The sequence below is a fragment of the Chelon labrosus genome (assembly GCF_963514085.1).
Source record: "Chelon labrosus genome assembly, chromosome: 4".
Classification (NCBI taxonomy): domain Eukaryota; kingdom Metazoa; phylum Chordata; class Actinopteri; order Mugiliformes; family Mugilidae; genus Chelon; species Chelon labrosus.
Genome location: NC_140340.1, coordinates 12,276,853 through 12,296,542, shown reverse-complemented (window position 1 = coordinate 12,296,542; position 19,690 = coordinate 12,276,853). Strand labels below are relative to the sequence as shown.

Here is a 19,690-nt window from a genome sequence, read left to right as displayed (position 1 = left end):
AAGATTTACATACGTGAGGAGTTTTAACACAGGAACCTGCTTTCCATTTTGTTCTGTGGTGACACAGGAAGGCATGGACATATGATCCATTCCTCCCTCCTCATCCTGTCTGCTCTTAATGAGGAACATGTGCAACTGAAGCCAACCAATGAAAAACAAAGACTGGATTCAGTCATTGCTGTTGTCCAGTTAGAAATCCTTGAGCTGCACAAAGACAGAGCATGCAGCATACTACAGTATCATCTTTGTTAGGATCTTATTAAGGTATTATTATCGCTACATGTTATTTTTAGTTAAGATGTGCTGTGTCTCAGCTGTGTTTCACTAACAGCTGAGCTGCTAATCCTGTCGACACCACTAAGTCTTACTCAAGGGTCTTCTCGGGTTAGAGATGTATACATACCTTAACATACAACATGCATGATCAGAGGTGAAATGCGGCAGGTTGGGGCTAGCTAAAGACATATAAATTTCATTGGAACAGGCAACATTTCCTCCAGAGCCTGCCCCTCCTCCTCCACCTCCTCCTCCTCCTCTTCTGCTTCCCCCTTTAGCAATGCAGGTATGGCACAGGCTGTTTACATTGACAAAACAGCCATGTTCTCTGAAGATTGACTCCACACACCAAAGTAACCCTATCCTGGCAGCCCCCAAGAGATTCCCTTCCAGTTCTCCGATTGCCTCCTATAGTCTACTCCCGCCGTCTTGCCCTTTCTTGTATTTCACACAACAGAGGCTGCTCTAGGGATGCTGCGAACAGAGATCAGTGCAGCAAGCGCCCTCCCCCTTCACCCTGCAATTGGTCTAATGGCTTCAAGATGACAAATGCGGTTGGCTCCCTCAGCTGCCTATTTGGCTTTGCAGGGATGAGAATGGGATTTAATGGCTCTGCACACCAGATGCTGTCAGACCCATGTGAATGACTGCATCCGGGTGGCAGGTCTGAGGAAATTAACCCTATCATGTCTTGTGTGTAACCTTTAATGAATCCATTTCACTCAGAAGCACACAAACAACAACAAAACATCAAAAGTTTTATTTGTTTTTTATGCGAAGGAGTTGTACAGATATTCACAAATCACACATTTTCATTCCGGTGTACACAACATGATTTCAACAGAATTAGAGGATTAACAAGGTTCAAAGTAAGAGCAATTTATTTTCATGGCGTCTTCAACTCATTTTGAACAAATTCCCAGTCATCATCCCCACAAATTCTGAAAAGTAAAAATCAATAGTAAATAGCTTGTAATGCATTTTGATACCATATCCATTAACATCAATCTAAGTAAATATATATATATATATATATATATATATATATATATATATATATATAAAAAAAATAAAAATAAAGTATTAGGTAATAATAGGTATTCTCAAATTAAAAGTGAAATAAGAACAATGAAAGAGAACTAAAGTATGGTTGAAATGTTTCTTTATACACAGCAATAGATCACAGGTTAAAATAGTCAATTCAAAGTCTATGTAAAAAATTAAACATATATTTTTAACTAGTGTTAGAGAGATCATGGCCTTCAATCGTGATCGTACCTTCATAATCAATGGTTCCATCTCCATCTCTGTCGGCTTCCTTCATCATCTGCTCTGCCTCGATCTCACTGAGTGGTTCTCCTGCATTCATCAGTACATACCTGGAATTAAATTCATTAAATTAAACATAAAACAACGAATGTGGTGACAAATTGGTGTTAGAGTAAACGCAAACTGGTGAACATGTGTTCATGTTCACCAGTTTGAGGTTTGTTATACCTGGATTTTAATTTGGAGGCTATCTTGCAATGGTTTGACATAAGAATAATTGCAAACTAATTAAAACATCACAAATCTGATTCTTACTTGAGTGTGTTCCAGTCAATATATCCCTTGGCCTCTTTATCAAACACTTTAAAAGCAGCTCTGAGTTCTGCATCCTGGTTCTTGGTTCTTTCGTGGTACGTTGCCATTAGGCCCAGGAAGCTTTCACAGTTAAACATCCCTTTACCTGAAAAATTAAAAACGTTAATCTGTTGGACAAAGTAAAATGAATTAAAAAAAAAAAAACATATATGAATAGAAACATAACCTGCACTCAAGAACTAGAGGACAAATGATTCATATTCACCCTCTAACGATAATTATAATTATCTAACAATAATCTACTTTCAAGAAATGTGCTTTGGATTTTTTTATTTTTTTTTTCAGAAATTCTCTTGATACAAGTTCTCTGCTTGGATTTACTCAGAGATAGAAGGGAGGTATACAGAGAGCAGGAAAGAGTAGGGGAAATAGGAAACAGGAAAGGAAATGGTATGGATATCCTCCAGCACTGCAGATGAAATTACACAAGTATAAGAAAAAATCTGTTAGTTATGTTAAAGGGGACATAATCTGTGAATACCCTAGCTGCAGAAAAAAATATATATATTGAAAAGTTCCTATTTATATCAGAATGAAGCAGTATTTCAGTACATTTAATTCAGCTCACATGCAGCGATTGAAGATACATTAAGATTTTGTTTGCATATTTATGGCATATGTGATTTCACAGTAATGCACCATTTTTAGAGAACTAATTGTTTGAATGAGACTATAAAATACAGGAAAGATATGTTCATTTGGAAATAATAGTAATATGCAACACTGTAATTAAAAAAGGAACTGTGGACATTTCAGACTCGCCACAGACATTTAAATGCAGGATGTTCAAATCTGGCTTTAGTCCAGTAATGTCTTCAGATGATCGGTTGTGTGTCTGGGGGGGTTGGGGCGGTGCCAAAAGTCGTTATGAAGCCCAGAGCACACGGATCACACACACGGCGAAACACTGCCACCTAGTGGTTAATATAGAGGCCTGCAGTAATGCTGCAGTATTAGATAACGTTGTGTGCTTTTATAATGCATTTTGTAACACACTCAATGCCAGAGGAAACTACACATAGGTCTGCTACTTAAATCTTAAGGCTGTCTAGATTCGTAATAAAATACCAGACCCCATCATGTGCAAAGGGTAATTCCAAATATGCCTTGAGGTTAATTTATCTCAACCTTATCATAGCAACAACTATTGAACATCAGTTTTATTTGCCAACCAGCACTTTAGCTACTGTGAATGTTTTAACTATCATTAGAGAACTTATATGAGCACTTTAAGCACTTAATTTGTTTGGGCTGAGCTTGAGGGAGATAAAGCCTCTACCTCTGGGTGCAGCTCAGACAAACTGCAGGATATATCTTAAATAAATACATTTCTAAAGTTGTTTGTACATAGAAGCATTTTACAATGTAACACAGTGTGTTACAGCATAACCACTTGCAAAATATAGTTCAATCAACAGATTTTAAACCCAAACTAACAACAAACTGGAGATTACACTATAGGCTATACTTTTACAAGGCTGTTGCACTAGCTATGTTTCATTTTATTTATATACCTAATATAGTAATAATATACCTAGTATAGTTACACACTGTTTGTAAAACCATGACTGTCTAACTTATTCACTGTGTTATTATCTAAAACTTTGTCTGTAGCACATACAGTTTAAAAAGCCCATCGAAAAACCATTCCCAGAACCAGTTTGGTGATTTTACCATGTTAAAGAATGATGTTTGTTTCCATATGAGGACATTTGAGTGTGTGTAGTAAGTTACCATTTTTGTCCACATCTTTGGCCATCTGGATGAGCTCCCGCTTGGTAGGATTGATTCCCATTAAACTCATCAGTCTCTCCAGCTCTTGAGTCTTCACGTCTCCATTTCCCTCTTCATCAAACATCTCAAAAACACCTTTGTACTCTGTGATCTGTTGTTGCGTTAACTTGCTGGCCTGGAAGAAAATTAAAAGTTGTTTATGGAGCTGAAGTAACTCTTGAACCCATGTCATGTTAAATAATGTTGATTACATATTATTAGAATTATCTGAAACTCTGTTTGAGGTTAATTCCTAAGACTAAAGGTACTCACCATTTTTTCTGGCGATATAGAAACAGACCAGGACAAATACTGTGTGAACTGACAACACTTACTGTAGAATGAGAGGATGCCTTAGCCTCATCATTGCTACACTTCTAATGCTCTTTCCCCAGAGTTTAGAAAACCATGCTTGAAGACCTTTTATGGCACTTAGAGGACGGGCCTGCTAATCACCCTCAAGGAATATCTGGATACTAATCCCAACCCAAAAATGGTATACAGCATGTGTAGATTGGGTAATAACTACTTTGTTAAACTTCAACATCAGTATTTTTGATGTTACTTAAATATCTGTATTCTCATAGCGAGAATGGATGGATGAAAGGCGAGATAACCAAATATAATCTGAAGCATTTTCTATGACCTCAACATCACATGATGTTGCAGTTATGGGAACAGCAATTAGCCTGCTGCAGCCCATTAGCAGGTGTTTGTGCAGCCCCCAGTGGCTCTTATGAAAGCAGGCGGCCAAATAAGGAGACACTTAACTACAAGAAGTTATTTCCAACATTGTAATGGGAACATTAAGAATTTCACATTTGTCAGCTGAGTGAAAGAGCTATCAGTCTCTGGATCCCATATGCCTCCAACGGTGTTCTGTGTAAAGACTTTAAAGGGCGACACCAAGTAAATCAAAACGAAAACTGCAACTTGACTTCAAATATTGGGACTTAAATTTGCAGGTAACATGCAGAAAGTTAATAAAATAACAAAAATGGAAAAAATAAAGAATCACAGTTCAGATTTACATTTGTCATTCCTTATTAAATTTGTGTTATGATGAAATCTTTGAAATATTCACCAAATTCAGTTTATTTCCTACATGAAAGATAATTTTCCTTTGCAGCAGCACTGCAGTGGTAACATTTGAATTTTATGACTGAATTTACATCGAGCTACATTACAACAGGTGTATCTGAAGTACAAAGACTTATTGTTCATGATCAGGAGAACCAATATGGAAATAGTGGAAGTAGCTGTCTTCCTGCTTTTGCATTTTGTAACCAAGTTAATTGCATGTCATAATCCAACTGTAGAATCAAATGTATACTGACAAGTCAAAATAAAGAGGATCCTGATCATTATATTAACTGTAATTTAATTCCATTACATGTTTTATTGAGAGGTTTGGAATGAAAGTGAGAAGAAACTTTTATTTTTTACGTCTTTCTACTAGATGATGATGGGTTATTATTTTCAAGATGAGGAATAAACAATCCATATTTAATTAAAGGTTCAGCCATGGTACTGGTTGTTGGGTGGATAGATGACGGCATATGAATGTACAAAGGGCGGTCTCAGTTTATCTCATTACGTCCTCCGAGGCTTCTTTGAGCCTATACTGTCATAGGCTCAAAGAAGTCTCGGAGGATGTGAGGGAGAGGCCTGAACGAAAGAGGGAGCATGTAGGAGATGGAAGGAGGGGTGAGATATTGAATGGATGTGGTAAGGGAAAGGTTGAACGGGAATAGAAAACGCAAGGGAAGGGTGGGTGGTGCGAGCAAACCGAGACAACAAGGAGGGGAATGGTTAACCAGATATACAGGAAGTACACTTAATGGTTAACGATCAGAGGTGTGGCCCAGCCCTGCTCCACAAACCTATCATGAACTTTTTCTCTGCATTTACTGAACATAAATGTATGAATTCAACATCACTCAACTGAAAACCTTTATTTTCCTCTAATTTCAAAACATTATGGGTATGCTGTGATTCATTTTTTAATTTTATTTTGCTTGGTATAAATCATAGACCGAGGCTACTACGAGAATTACAGGCAAAATTGCTTAAAGACCTCTGGGTCAAATTTGTATTTACTTATATTTATTTAATAACTTCTCAGCTTGTGTGTTTGTGTGTGACATGACACATTTATGTGAATGAACTGTCAACAAGAGATGATAACCTCAATTAGGCTATTATATACATTTGCTGGCAGATGTTTGTTTGTGACTGGAATTTAAAGCCAAAATACATCAAACTATTTTTAAAAAAATAAACAAAAGTGACTTTATTGCACATTATTATTGTATGTTTTTGTGACACTTACGGGAAGTGGGTGTAAATAACTGACAGCTTCCTGGCATTGCGCCACAAATGGACCAATAACAAAAATGAGAGGTGATTTTATTTTACATAGGGCAATACTTTTGTATTGCTGTACATTGGGAAACACGTTACATGTAAGACTAAAAATGGAAACAAGTTAAGCACACACTAAATATATTAACATAAGAGCACACTTTTTCCTAATTAGCCAAAGCCAGACAATGTTGTTGACACAGGGCCCTGCTGAAACCATACTACTTCCTACTTTACAAGCCAAGTTGGGGCCCGATTCACTTTAGACTGTTTTGCAGGCAAACAAAAAACGAACACCGTGTTCTCTGAGCTTTCTCTCCACTCTGGTGAAATACATATATACCCAAAAGGGACCTGATAAATATTGCTCAAATACACTGATAACAGTAACGTTTCCAGTTGCGAACAAAACTCCCGTCGAAGCTTCTCTCGTCTCGTCGCTGCTGCAGCGTGGGGTTTCCCAGTGCTGACTGCAGGGTTACCGCGCCCATCTCATCGTTCGATGGCCGCACGAGAGTCTTACAACGGTCAGGGCAGATGTTAAGCTCGGCAAAAAGGAGACAGTAGTCTGTCTTATTGAGTGAGGTAGAGTGAGTTTTAAGACTGACTTTTTTTTTTTTCGGTCTGCCTGGGCAGTGTCTTCAGAACAGGACTAGTGGGTGTGATTTCCCCCCCTCCCCTCTCCGGTTGGCTGACTGAGGTTGTCAAGCTCCCTAGCCGTAGCCTGCGTTCGGGAAGGGCTGCTCCTCGGAAAACTACGCTAGCTGGCTTAGCTAGTTAGTGAGCTAGCGCGGTGGTGTTCGTTGATGCGTGGATCGGAGGTGAACGCCGTCTCGTTTTCCAGTCAATGCCAAAACGCAAAAACAGGCGCAAATTGAATCAGGTAAGTTAAAATAAAGCAACGACCGTGCTTCTTTCACTTCTTTCACATTAACTGTAGGTGCCATTACATGATGAATTGTGGCGGAATTGAACTGCTCGGGGGTGGGGTAGCAGTAGCTAGCTTCCTAGCCACTTAGTTAGCTGCGGTTAGCTAAAGTCTGCTATTTTAATTTGAGCAGATGTAAGTAGCTAATCTACTAAAGAGTTTACAGCGGTGAGGAATACTGCTGAGGTTTGGAGGCGGATAAACGGATTATAACCAAACTTATCTCCATGTAACTAGAATCCAGTCAATTGAACTGGGCTAACTACTGTTAATGTCAGCGAAAGCTTCTGGCTGGCGTTAATGTTCGCCAGTGTCTGTCACTGATGGCCCAGCGGAGATGCTTCTTGGCCTAAAATACAGTGCTCAAGGTGTAGCGGGCAGTTAATTGCCAGAATGTATTTAAGACCACCGTGATTGTAACGTTAACACATAAAGCGTCATGGTTTGGATTTGGCTGCGTCTGTTCCTAAATAGTTACGTTTAAAGATGTTGCTGTCAGTTGATGATGACACACTGGGTTGGGCTGGAACAATAAATGTCCCGTAAACAAATTAACAGCAAATATTGGTTATGGGCGAAAGGCGAGCACCCAGGACCATCACCAGTTAGCTTTGCACACACCAGTAGATATAAAATAGCAACACGCTGTGAAAGTGAGTTATCGTAGCCGCGTCAACACCCTGTTTTTACAAGCCGAACAAATAAGTTAGCATGGTGCTGCTTCCCTGCAACAAAACGGCCGCGCCGGTGAAACGCCTTAACTTCGGTTAGTAACATTAGTTATTTATGAACAGTCAGCGAATTTGTATCTATGCATCGATGGACTGTAGATGGTCATTTTCCTTACGAAAAATCGCCGGTCCCTGTTATTGCATACGTTGCTTACTGAAGTGAAACAGGCCATCGCCGCCCGACCTTGCAGTTTTTTACAGGCTCATGTCCACTACATGTTTAGAGAACCAAATACATGTACGTCGTAATCAAATCAGCTAGGTACTGCTTGGTTTAACGGGATTGTTGGTATGTAAGTAAGTGGATTTTTGAGGGACAATCCGCTAGCCAGTGTCAAGGTTTACCCACCGCTGGCTTAAAAGCTAACTACATAGCACTCCGTGTAATTGCGGAAGAGCAGCGGAGTCTTCCCTGAAGTGGCCGTGGTTACGTTATTTTGCATTAGATAATACTCGCTGTTAGGCTTATATGTTACGGAATTAAGCGAGTTTTGTGTTACTTTGACTTTGCTTATCTACTAAACATTGTTAACCCACCAGTGAAACTGTTATTTACAACGTGACTGTGTGTATATTGCTTTATTGCATACTAGTTCTGCCCTGCCTGTAGGCCTACACCGTCAAGCCTGCTAGCAAGCTAACTAGCGGACAGCAGACTGCAAGATGGCGTTTAGCTGCATCTTCTCAGATTTCCATCAGTGCAAGTCATATTATCATTACTTGAGTAGCGCTTTGTAAATGTAAGAATTAGATTAGCCAGACACTTATGGCGTCGTCCATAGTATTCTGCCACATTATTGTGCACAATTGCACAACATGTCCTCCTGAAATATGTTTGGACCCTCTATAGACCAGCCTTCTGCACAAATATGAAAAACAAACTGTTTGAAACAGCTATATACGACAGTCATTCAAATACAATGCAAAATAGGTGATTTGATTGTGACAGTCTTGTAGGCAAATCACAGTAGTGCACACAGTGACTAGGTCAACTATCAGTACACTGCATACAGAGTTGGGTAAACTCGTGCACAGACATCAGTTAAGCATATGCTAGGTACGTTCACACAGTAGTATTGTAAATTCTCATTGCATTACTCTTTAAAATACGTTTTTTTTTTTTAAATTCATGAAATCTTTGAGAATACACACATTTTTATTAGTATTAACAGCTGGAAGATAGAGTCTGTATTAGGGTTGTGATTTTATTTGTATCTGAAAATCCAGGCACTTTATAAGGGTAAGTGCCTGGATTTGTTGTGCGTAAAAGAATTAAGATTAAATTCATCCTTTTATGATTACAAAACATATTTCTAATGCCTGGACTGGCTTTGCCAGCTGTTTATGTTAGTGGACATGGATAGGATTAGAGATTCATTGACTGAGGATTTTAGCTTTTAGGATTATGGAGTTGCTCAGTGATATTGCTGGTTATGTTTTTTTTTCTATGATCCAGCTTTAGACCCGTGAAACATTACATTATCATAGTTTAACAGTTCAGATAAGCCGGCTTCTCCTATGAGAACAGATGTGTACTTGCCTACTTTTTATTTTATTATTATTATTTTTTTTTAATAAATGTAATGGAAATGTAGGAGACACCTTTATAAGTTATAGACACAGGCTGCCCTTAAGGGACCTAAGAGCAGCTAGTGAGCTGAAACTCCAGGCTGTTTGCCACTGCTCATTGTTTATCATGCAGTCAGCTGACCATGATCAGGCGCTTGGAAAGGAGAAGTGATGAGGGAGAGGAACTCCTTAACTGTAAGCATCCACAGAGGTTAACAGGAAATATTTTTCTGAATGTGGAATATTTAAACTAAATTTATGAGCTGACTCTCCAGGCTATAACACATTTCTATTTACCATTGCTGTTTTTGAGGAACAAACTTCTGTATATTGTTTTGTTGGATTGAAAACAAAGTGTTGGTGAACTTGGAAGGTTATAGACTTTCTGAGATTGTTAATGAGACAATTTAGTAGTGATGAAAACCTGTCGGGTTTACCTCAAAAGCCTCAACGTTTGATTATTCAGATCCACCATTGAATTTCTGTTGTGTTATTTGTCATATTGCTGTGGGGATTAATGACCTTTATTATTAGAGAGAGGAAAAAAAAAACACTTTGGCGGAGCAGATTGTTTTAAAATACCAACCATATATTGAAAAGTTTTCAAGGTGAGAATGATATTCTCCTGTTGCCTGATGTTACTGAATTATAATTACATTCCGTGACACATTTATTATAAGATTAATTATGGTAAGAGGATAACCTGTGTTTAAAAAGGTCAACCAATCAGAGGACGTAAAAGATAATGTAGTCAGGTGTAGAAGATTTTCAGTCTTGTCCTGCCACCTCCAGTGAAATAGGCGCTCAGACTGAAATACGTCAGGTAAGGTAACTCGAAGGACAGGTTAGTCAAACTGAAAGATGCATTGCTATTTACAGTCTTATTTAAATTCTTGTTGTTTTGTATAGTTTATTAGGCGTGCTAATTTATTTATTTTATTTGTTACGTTGAACTTTGCGCTGTAACAAAGGAGTATGTACTGAAAGAAGGCGGACTCTCGCTTTTTAGGCATTGAAAGCCGAGTTCAGTATTCATAGAAAGTTGTCCTTTGGAAGGACACTTTTTAAAAGGTTAATTGTACAGTGTTTTTACAGTAACTCTTAATCTGTAGGAAAATGTTGTATATTTTACTTTTGACCAAATTTGTGTGCATAATCAGTTTTAGTTTGATCACCAGTTGTAGTCAGAAATTGTTTTTGACGACACAAAGTGTATACAATTTTAAATCTACACAAGTGGGTATGAGCACATTTGTTTTCCAATTGTTTTCTATTCAGCACACTTTCATATTTAATTAGATGGATTTGATTATCCATTGTACAGGATAAAGGAAGTCGGTAAGAAATGCGTAACTATATTTCCTGCAAGTAACGCCTCCGTTGACATTATTCAAAGTGGTGTTTTTGTAGTCGTATTGTTATTACCATGTTATTTTTGTCTAGCTACCTTATCCAAAATCAATAGCTTAAAACAAATTAGCTTGGAGTGTGTCGTTAGTTGGATTGTAATGTGTCACAGCATGCTGCAGAAATGATCAGTCCTAAAACGCACCTTTCAGAGCTGTAGCCAAAATTAAATGTATGTTTTTTTTTTGTATTTGTATTTCTGATAAAGTCTATGTGAAGACTATTCGCGGTGAAAACGTCTGACAATAATGTATTAATTTGCTTTTATCAATGTGACTTGGGGTAGTATATTTGTATGCATGTATTACTTCATGAATGTGTCATGAATTTAATTTTATTTTATTAGATGAACTTTGAGTGTACCTCAAGGCTCTGTATTAATATAAGTGGATTATTGATCACTTGGCTAAAATTGTGAGTATCCCAGGGATTGAGGTCAACAGGATAATGGCTTCTTTGCGGATCACTGGAAAGTCATGCCTTAACGGGATTTGTCTGGCAATCTGAATTGTGTGTCAGGATTATGTTGGTGACATTGAGGTGGGAAAGTAAGGTTGGACCACGTGTAGAGTATATGTCTTGTAGGTAAAGAATTCAGTAAATTAAACTGATGTATAAATTGCTGAAACTGCTCTTGTAGCTTTACTGTTGGTTGAGACCCACTTTGCTTATTGTCGAAAATACAACCTTGATTCTAAAATGAAGACGTGTGCATGATCTAAGTACTTACTGTTCTTTTTTTTTTTCTTTTGTTTTTTAGATCAATAAGTTCCCGTTAACTGGACTAAGGTAATTTAAAAAGCGGAATAATGAGTGAACTGGACCAGTTACGCCAAGAGGCAGAGCAGCTCAAGAATCAGATCAGAGTGAGTACCAAATGGTGACATTTCCATCTGCAGTCACACATGTAGTCATCATGACAAAATGCATGTTAGGCCTGCACAGCGAAGACTGAGGTCAAGTGGAGAAGTTCTGTACTAAAGAATTGACTTGTCTTCTTTTCAGGATGCCAGGAAAGCATGCGCAGATGCCACACTATCACAAATCACAGCTAATCTCGACCCTGTTGGCCGAATCCAGATGCGTACAAGACGAACGCTGCGGGGTCATTTGGCTAAAATCTATGCCATGCATTGGGGAACAGATTCCAGGTAAGCTGAATGCCAGACTATTGATTTTGTGATATATATAGAACGATTTTTTTTGTTTGTACATTTGTTTCTACAAATTTTAAGCAATTCAATTAATATTGTATTTCCTGTTGTCCACCTCTCTTGTTCTAGGCTCTTGGTCAGTGCTTCTCAAGATGGCAAACTCATTATTTGGGATAGCTATACTACAAATAAGGTATGGTCATTGTTTTGAAGAGTAGGTGTTTATGATATGTGTTATGCAAGTGGAAAGCAAAGTATTAACAGCACGAGTTTAAACTTGTAGATGTCAACGTTGCCATGCAAATAAAGTTTAATAGCTCGTACTGGTTTTAAAATGGGAGCCAATTCCAGGGAAAGTACACAATAACCAATGATCCAGGCCTGGTTTTTAGTTTGCATCAGTGACATCATGTCTTTGCTTTGTTAAACTTGTTTGTGTTCTTCCTGCTGCACTGTATTTTGTGTTATGCACCTATTCTTACTAAAATTAGATTCTGCCCATGCGGCATTCATTTGAAAAATATTTGAAAGGCTTGCAGATCAGCTGAGAGAGAGGCATTTGTGGCCTTTGCCTTGGGGCTGATGTGTCTAGTGTGCAGTTAGTGGTATGAGAGCAGGAAGTAGTGTACTGTTTTTGTGCCTAATAGGTAATTTGGCCTCTCGAGCACAGATGGAACATTTGAAATAGAGAATTAGACTGTGTCAATTTCTTGTATATTTAACAAGCTTGTGGTGCAATAGAAATTTCACTTGATACAGAGGACAGTAAATCCAGTTGGGCATTAAAAAGATTAAAGGGTCATTCTTCCAGTGTATCTCTAGACCTCCTGAGAAGATTGCATGGACTATTAAGGTCAGATTTGTACATGGGGTATCTTAATGCCTATAGGGGATCGCAAATAGAAACACTGGTAGTTTCATCCTTTGGTAAATTAAGATGCCACAATATGCTGCAACTGCTGCTAAACAGCAGAATATTGATTTCTTTATACTATCATGTTTCCATCAAAATGGAAATGATACTGGCATAGATTGCACAGGATGCTGCCCAATGCCTCAGCAGTATGTTCTGTGCTTTGTTCTTATTTACTGTGTTTCACTAGGTCAACAAACTTTACATTATTTTTTTATATATTATTGATAGAATGATGACAACACTAGAAAATAACAGTAATATCAAGTGTGAACAATATTTAGTTTTTTTCTTTTTATCTACAACAAATATATTGTCGCAGACTTTATAGTTTGCCACCTTTGTCTATCAATCCACAAAATAACCTGACAAATAAATACTCAGAGTCTCAGAGTAATGTATATAGATATTTTCAGACACCTTAATTCAGTACTTTGTAGAAACCTCTTTGGCAGTGTTTTTCGCCTCTCAACCTACCTCAGACTTGATGGGAAATGCCGTCTTCAGGTCTCTGCACAGATGTTGTGTTGGGTTTAAGCCTGGGCTTTTTATTGGCTCACTCAATGACAATCAGAGACTTTGTCGCAATGCTTTGTTTCACTTTGCTGCTGAAAGGTGAACCACTGTCCCAGTCTCAGGTTTCTGCACCTTGTAGCAAGTATTTTTCAAAGAACCTCACTGTATTTGGTCTCATGTACCCTTCCCTCCGTTCTGACCATCTCCCCTGTCTCTGTTGCTGAGAAGCACCCCCTTAGTATGATGCTGTCACAACCATGGCTTCACTGTAGGATGGTGTTAGCCAGGTGATGAGCAGTGATTGGTGTTCACCAGGCAGTGTCTGGAGCTCTGCCCAAAGCATTTGATGATATTCTTAATGAATGCCCAGAGAATCTTTCATTCTCATATTCTGAGTCCTATTAATTTTAGTTTGACAAACTCCAGGTAATCTGTTGTCTTTTACTTGAATGGCTTTTGTGTAGCTGCTCTATCAATAAAGTCCCAATTGATGGCGTGCTGCTGAGATGGTCATTCTCCTGGCAACAGGGTTTCCGCGGAGTCATAAAAAGTCTTAAATTTGATAATGCCAATTTAAGGCCTTAAAAAGTCTTAAATACGAGCATATTTTGTATTGTAGGTCTTAAATTACATTTCGTCAAGTCTTAAATCCTTATGTCCATTTACCGCTTCATTCGCATTTCGTTCAATGCGTCGGTGGCATTCACAGTTAGTTCCGTGTGTTCTGTGTAGTTCTTTATTAAATATAACTATTAGCAGTACGCCGAAATTAAACTACAAATGAGACCTGGAAGTGGAATCCAGTGTTCAGCCTGGTTTGTAATGTGTTGATGCACCGGGTATGGTACGGTCGTACGGCACAAGCGAAGCGGGGAGATTTTATCGTCATGTAACGTTCGTTAGCGCAATGTATTTTTGCCTCCTTTTGGATTCGAGACTTCTCCTGTCACATGAACCTTGTTGTCAACTTGGGAAATTGGCAAAATGTAAGTTTAATGATTGCTGGCTTTGTAACGTGAAGTTGGAGAGAAGCTTAGCCACGTTTGCTAGTAGTATGCTTCAACATGAAGTCGCAAAGCAGGAAACGAAGTGGAGGGATTTCCGCACAATACATTTATTAAACAGAACCATATAAAGCCAGGTCTCACGGCATATTATAAAATATAATAACAGATAATAAAACGTTCGTGGCTTGTCGCCTTCACCAGCGTCCACATTACGGAGATGGAGGAAGTCAAAAAAAAAAAAAAGACGGATGCAACTAAGCGATGAAAACAAAGGAGGCGCCACCGTGTGGCGTAAGCTGGTAATGCTCCATGTAATACTCTGGCTGTTACAGCTTGAACGAAATGATTTCGTTGATTAGCTGAAGCATGCTGAACAATCCTTATGAGGCGAACTGCAGACTGATTTTCGTTATTTTTGTACTTCAAGTAGGTCTTAAATTTAACCTATAATGGTCTTAAAACATCTTACATTTCACACCACACACTCAAACCTGCAGAAACCCTGTGGCAAGTTCTAACAGCTGTGCAGACAACCTTTCTAGCTCTTTTAGAGTGATCATTCTTGGTCCCTAACCAAGGACTTCATTATTCACTTTCTTGTTTTGGAAACTCGAGGAAAGATCCTGTTGGTGCCAAACATCTTCCAATTAATTTTTGAGACAGTTGTGCCCGTGGGCTTTGTACTATTACACTGATCTGTGTCTTGCCTCAGTTTTATCACAGATTTCTGCAGAAGAGTGTTTCTTCGTCATGACACACAATATAAATTCAGTTTACCAGGGGTGGACTCAGTGAAGTTCTACACACATTATTGAATGCAACAGCCACTATGGCCATCCACAATGCTAAAATAGGCAATGTGAATAAATTTTTGGTCTCTCTCCTAAAATATAAACTGTGACTTTTTTGTTACCACTAAAAAAAAATGTAAATGTCTGGCCTTCGGGTTTTTGTTATTTCCTTAGGCAAATGGACTTTAAAGTAAACAAATGTATTCATGTGTGTTACAGGTTCATGCCATTCCACTTCGATCTTCCTGGGTCATGACTTGTGCATACGCACCTTCAGGAAACTATGTGGCCTGTGGTGGCTTAGACAACATCTGCTCCATTTACAACCTGAAAACACGTGAGGGGAATGTACGTGTGAGCCGTGAGCTCGCCGGACACACAGGTATATACTCTTCTCCCCCCCCTCCATCTGACTCTGTAATTTCTTAAGCAACACAATGAAAGTGTTTCCAAGTTTTTGGTGAGGTTATTGCTTTATTGTTGGCTTGACAAAGTTTGTCAGCTACAACTAAATGTCAACTAAATGACTTGCACCTATAATTGCATTCAACTACAGCAAAAGCATGTTAAGATGTGTAAAAATATTTAAAGGGGATTAGCAGATCTAACATAAATTTGTATTATTTTAACAAATAATTACAATAAATCACCCCTTGTTGTTTGTTTAGCCAACAGTCTGCTTATTTGACAATGAAGGGACTGGGAACCCAGAGATGGAAAACGCATTAAGCCAGACAAAAAATATAAAACTGACGCAGGCAGCCGAATTAAGATGTTCTAAAATATAGGATTTATTTAATGTGCAAATGCGAGTTTAATGTGCACGGCTAGTTATTGACATATCTGCGTTATAGTTTTATATTAATGAATGCCTGTTGATTTTCTTTAAATATCAGGATACCTGTCCTGTTGTCGCTTTCTTGATGACAACCAGATTGTTACAAGCTCTGGAGATACCACTTGGTAAGTGAAGATTGTCCACAATGAATTTCTTTGCTCAGCTATTAGCAAATCAACTTTTTTTTTATAAAAAAACAAAACAAAACAAAAAGCTGTCTTAATTGTGTATTTTATTTTACAGTGCACTTTGGGACATTGAAACTGGCCAGCAGACAACCACATTTGCTGGACACACAGGTGATGTCATGAGCCTGTCACTGGCCCCTGACTCGCGGTTATTCGTCTCTGGTGCTTGTGATGCCTCTGCTAAACTCTGGGATGTTCGAGAGGGCATGTGCAGACAGACATTTACTGGCCATGAGTCTGACATCAATGCCATTTGTGTAAGTTATTGACTTGAATTTCAAAATATTTATTTTTTTCCTTTAAACAGATAGATGAACATTTGCTTTTTGTATTTTTCTCCATTGTGTATTATTAATTTCATTTTTGCTTTGTGCAGTTCTTCCCTAATGGCAACGCCTTTGCCACGGGCTCTGATGACGCCACCTGCAGGCTGTTCGATCTGCGTGCTGATCAGGAATTAATGATCTACTCTCATGACAATATCATATGTGGCATCACTTCTGTTGCATTCTCGAAGAGTGGACGCCTCCTCCTGGCAGGATACGATGACTTCAACTGTAACGTCTGGGACACACTAAAAGCTGATCGCGCTGGTTAGTAATTGAACCATGATCTCAAACGGAGTGTTTAAGACTATTTTGTACTACTGTGTGTCTTGTTTTTGTCCTCTAGACTTAATGCTTGTGTTGGTTCTTTTCTAGGTGTGTTGGCTGGACATGACAACCGTGTTAGCTGCCTGGGAGTTACTGATGATGGCATGGCAGTTGCAACAGGATCCTGGGACAGTTTTCTGAAGATCTGGAATTGAAGCCTGAAGGTTCTTTTTTTTTTTTTCTTTTTTTTTTTTTTTTTTCCCCTTTTTTTTTTTTTATTGTTTTACATTTTATTATATTTGTATGTAAAGCTATTCTTAGTAAAATCCTAGTCTAAACCCTTTGCTTTGCTGGAGTGAAAGTTGATGTGCTACTTTCTCTGCTTAAAGGACTTTCAGTTTCTTAGTGTTTTGCCAGGCTGCATATTTGAAACATCTGTTGGCTTTAATGGACCTTGGCTTTCTTTTTTGACTTACGTGATTAACAAAACATTCTTCGCCCTACATTTTCAGTAAGCTCTAGATACCTGCAAAGACAACTAAAACAGTTTCAAGCAGCTGTTTAAACTTAAATTTGCAAATACTGCACTACAGCAGTCATTAGTGCACCTCACTCAAAGATGTTCAACTATTTAGTCAGATCAAAATATAGATGACAGTACTTGAGGGACAATTGTTGAAGTGGTGTGACATTGAAATGTCAAAACTAGTATCCTTCGTAAAAACAATGTTTTATGTTTGAACTGTGATTAAAGGTTTTGACAAATTGACATTTTTATTGAACTGAATTCTTCAAAAATGTGGCATATTAGGTTTGGCAGACTCCCAAAACATCCAAATAACAGTACCCTTTGCTCTATAGCTGGTTTCAGATGTTTGTATAATAAACACAAGCAGCTTCCCGTTATTTTTATGCCAATCTATGTAACTCAGTTGGTATAAGAATATACAAGGTTGCTTTCTGTTCAGATTCTGGTCATTAGATCTTAAAATTACACCCAACAAAGGTTAGAATAGATAAACCGTAGATCCGATTAGATAATTTAAATCCTAAATTTCATCTGTCTTTGTTTCCCAGATGTTCTTTTAACTCCAAAGTTGACTGGAAGACCATTACAACTTGAGAATGTTCACAGCATCTTCTTCAACACTGTTTAAACTGACTTGGACACCACAAAAACGAAGGGAAACCATTGCCTTTCCTACACAAAGAAGAGCACAATTGTTTATCACCTAGTTAAGAAAGGATCTCCTGTGGTATCAAATCAGAAACTTGTGCATTCCTTCTCGGACCATTTTATGTTACTTTGAAAGAGAAAACAACACTATCATCCCATGCAAATGTGTGCGTCTTGAAAGCAAATGTTGGAGTGTAATTGTACAAATTATTTAACTTTTTTTTTTTTTTTTTAAGATTTCTATTCTGATGGTTTGTTGTTCTTGATGGCTTTCTTTTTGTCATATTTCTTCAGTGGTTTTAGATATGTTTGAATTACAGCTTGTCTTTTCTAATCCAGGTAAATCATATAAGACAGATGAGAAAAACATGCAGAAATAAAAGCTTGGATCATATTACACGAGCAGCTTTCAAAAATGTCCATGATGTATTTATATACTAGCTGTTTTTGTTTCATCACAGCCTTTTGCACATGAAGCTTTGCCTCTCAACTAATACTATGTTAACTAACCAAGCACATGCTATAAGTTATGAATGCTCATTCCAGTACAAAAGGAGTTATTACGAGTAAATTATCCAGTTAACCCCCTTAATTCTTGTACATGCCTTTTGACTTTTGCTGGGAAGGGGTGGGGTGGCAAGGTAGGTGCTGAGACAGTTGAGGCATGGCTCAATTTTACTATACCGAAGGGGCTTGTGTTTCGTATCCACTTTGAGTGAAACACCTCACCTGACTAAATAGACACTTCCTTTGCTTGGGACTGCAGTTGCAACTCTGTGAATGAAATGTACAAATCAATGTCTGAAAATAATGGTCTGATGTTTTAAGTTAAGACATTAATTTTGTCTGCCATGAGTTAATTTAGATGTGCATGCTGTAGACTTGCTTTCAATGGTGCAAAAATCCTAGATTTTACTTTTGTTTCCAAAAAGGAGAGTAACCTATTGATTGAATTTAATAGAGGCCAATTTTTTTGGCTCAAACTCCGCATACATCATGTACTAATACTGGTAACGCTATGCACCAGAGTGAGCAAGAATGGTGAAAGACTTAATATTGACTGCATACTTAGTGTAAATTATGCTTACCAGTTCTATTGATGCCAATTTTTGTAATAATTATAACAATCATTGTGAGAATTCTATCCTTGACAACTCCTCTTCTCTCCTTCAAATCTTCACACTCAACGGAACAAAAATGTCCTCACTCACTGTCCATACTAAAACTTTTGTACATTTTTTTTTTCCTCCTTGGTCTTAAATTGAAAATCAGAGCATCTGAATGACAAGATTTCACTGTATACAGAAGCACTTTTGTTTAAAGTTGTGACATATTTTCCACTTTTCTTTCTTTCTTTTTTTTTTTTCCTGCAATGATGTACAATAAATGTGATGTATTCGTGTGTGGCCACAAGTGAAAATGCAATTCAACCACGATGGATTCCCTTTTCTCTTTCCATTAATATTATAGAGCTCTGCACCCTTATATACCTTTTCACTTTTTGTATTTCATTTCAGTCTGTTGGTGTTCCACGGTGAGCTGGATGCAAGATAGATACTGTACTAAATTGTACTGTTATTGATTGAAAAATGTAATAAAAAGCTGTTTGAGATCTCTTTTTGTTGTGTTGAATTCCAAAAGCTGCACTGGACGTTTATACTTTTTGTATGTGGGATACTTGCACTCTTCAGGACTAGGGACCAAGCAGTACAACATCAAATTAAGTAGTCTAAACAAGTCACTGTAAGTGTACAGTTAAGTTTTACTTATTTTGGCATTATGCGACTTTAATTACTGTGAGCGGGCCATATAAAACACCAT

General features: G+C 37.9%; 2 protein-coding genes across 2 annotated transcripts; one reads left to right on the top strand and one right to left on the bottom strand.

Annotated features, from left to right (window-relative positions):
- Window positions 1-1,173: 1,173 nt before the first annotated feature.
- Window positions 1,174-3,886, bottom strand: LOC311486908 (calglandulin-like; the record flags this gene model as incomplete). The annotated part of the gene is made up of 4 exons (XM_084542930.1): window positions 1,174-1,217; window positions 1,555-1,655; window positions 1,861-2,005; window positions 3,655-3,886. The coding sequence occupies 4 exons, from the start codon at window positions 3,884-3,886 to the stop codon at window positions 1,174-1,176; spliced, it is 522 nt and encodes a 173-aa protein (XP_084399056.1).
- A 2,521-nt stretch (window positions 3,887-6,407) lies between these two features.
- gnb1b (guanine nucleotide binding protein (G protein), beta polypeptide 1b) lies at window positions 6,408-19,485 on the top strand. The gene is made up of 10 exons (XM_084543009.1): window positions 6,408-6,940; window positions 11,453-11,558; window positions 11,698-11,843; window positions 11,976-12,039; window positions 15,293-15,455; window positions 15,970-16,036; window positions 16,155-16,356; window positions 16,476-16,692; window positions 16,801-16,916; window positions 17,770-19,485. Exons 2-9 carry the CDS (start codon window positions 11,502-11,504, stop codon window positions 16,905-16,907), a joined length of 1,023 nt encoding a protein of 340 aa, XP_084399135.1. The 5' UTR covers window positions 6,408-6,940; window positions 11,453-11,501; the 3' UTR covers window positions 16,908-16,916; window positions 17,770-19,485.
- Window positions 19,486-19,690: the final 205 nt, after the last annotated feature.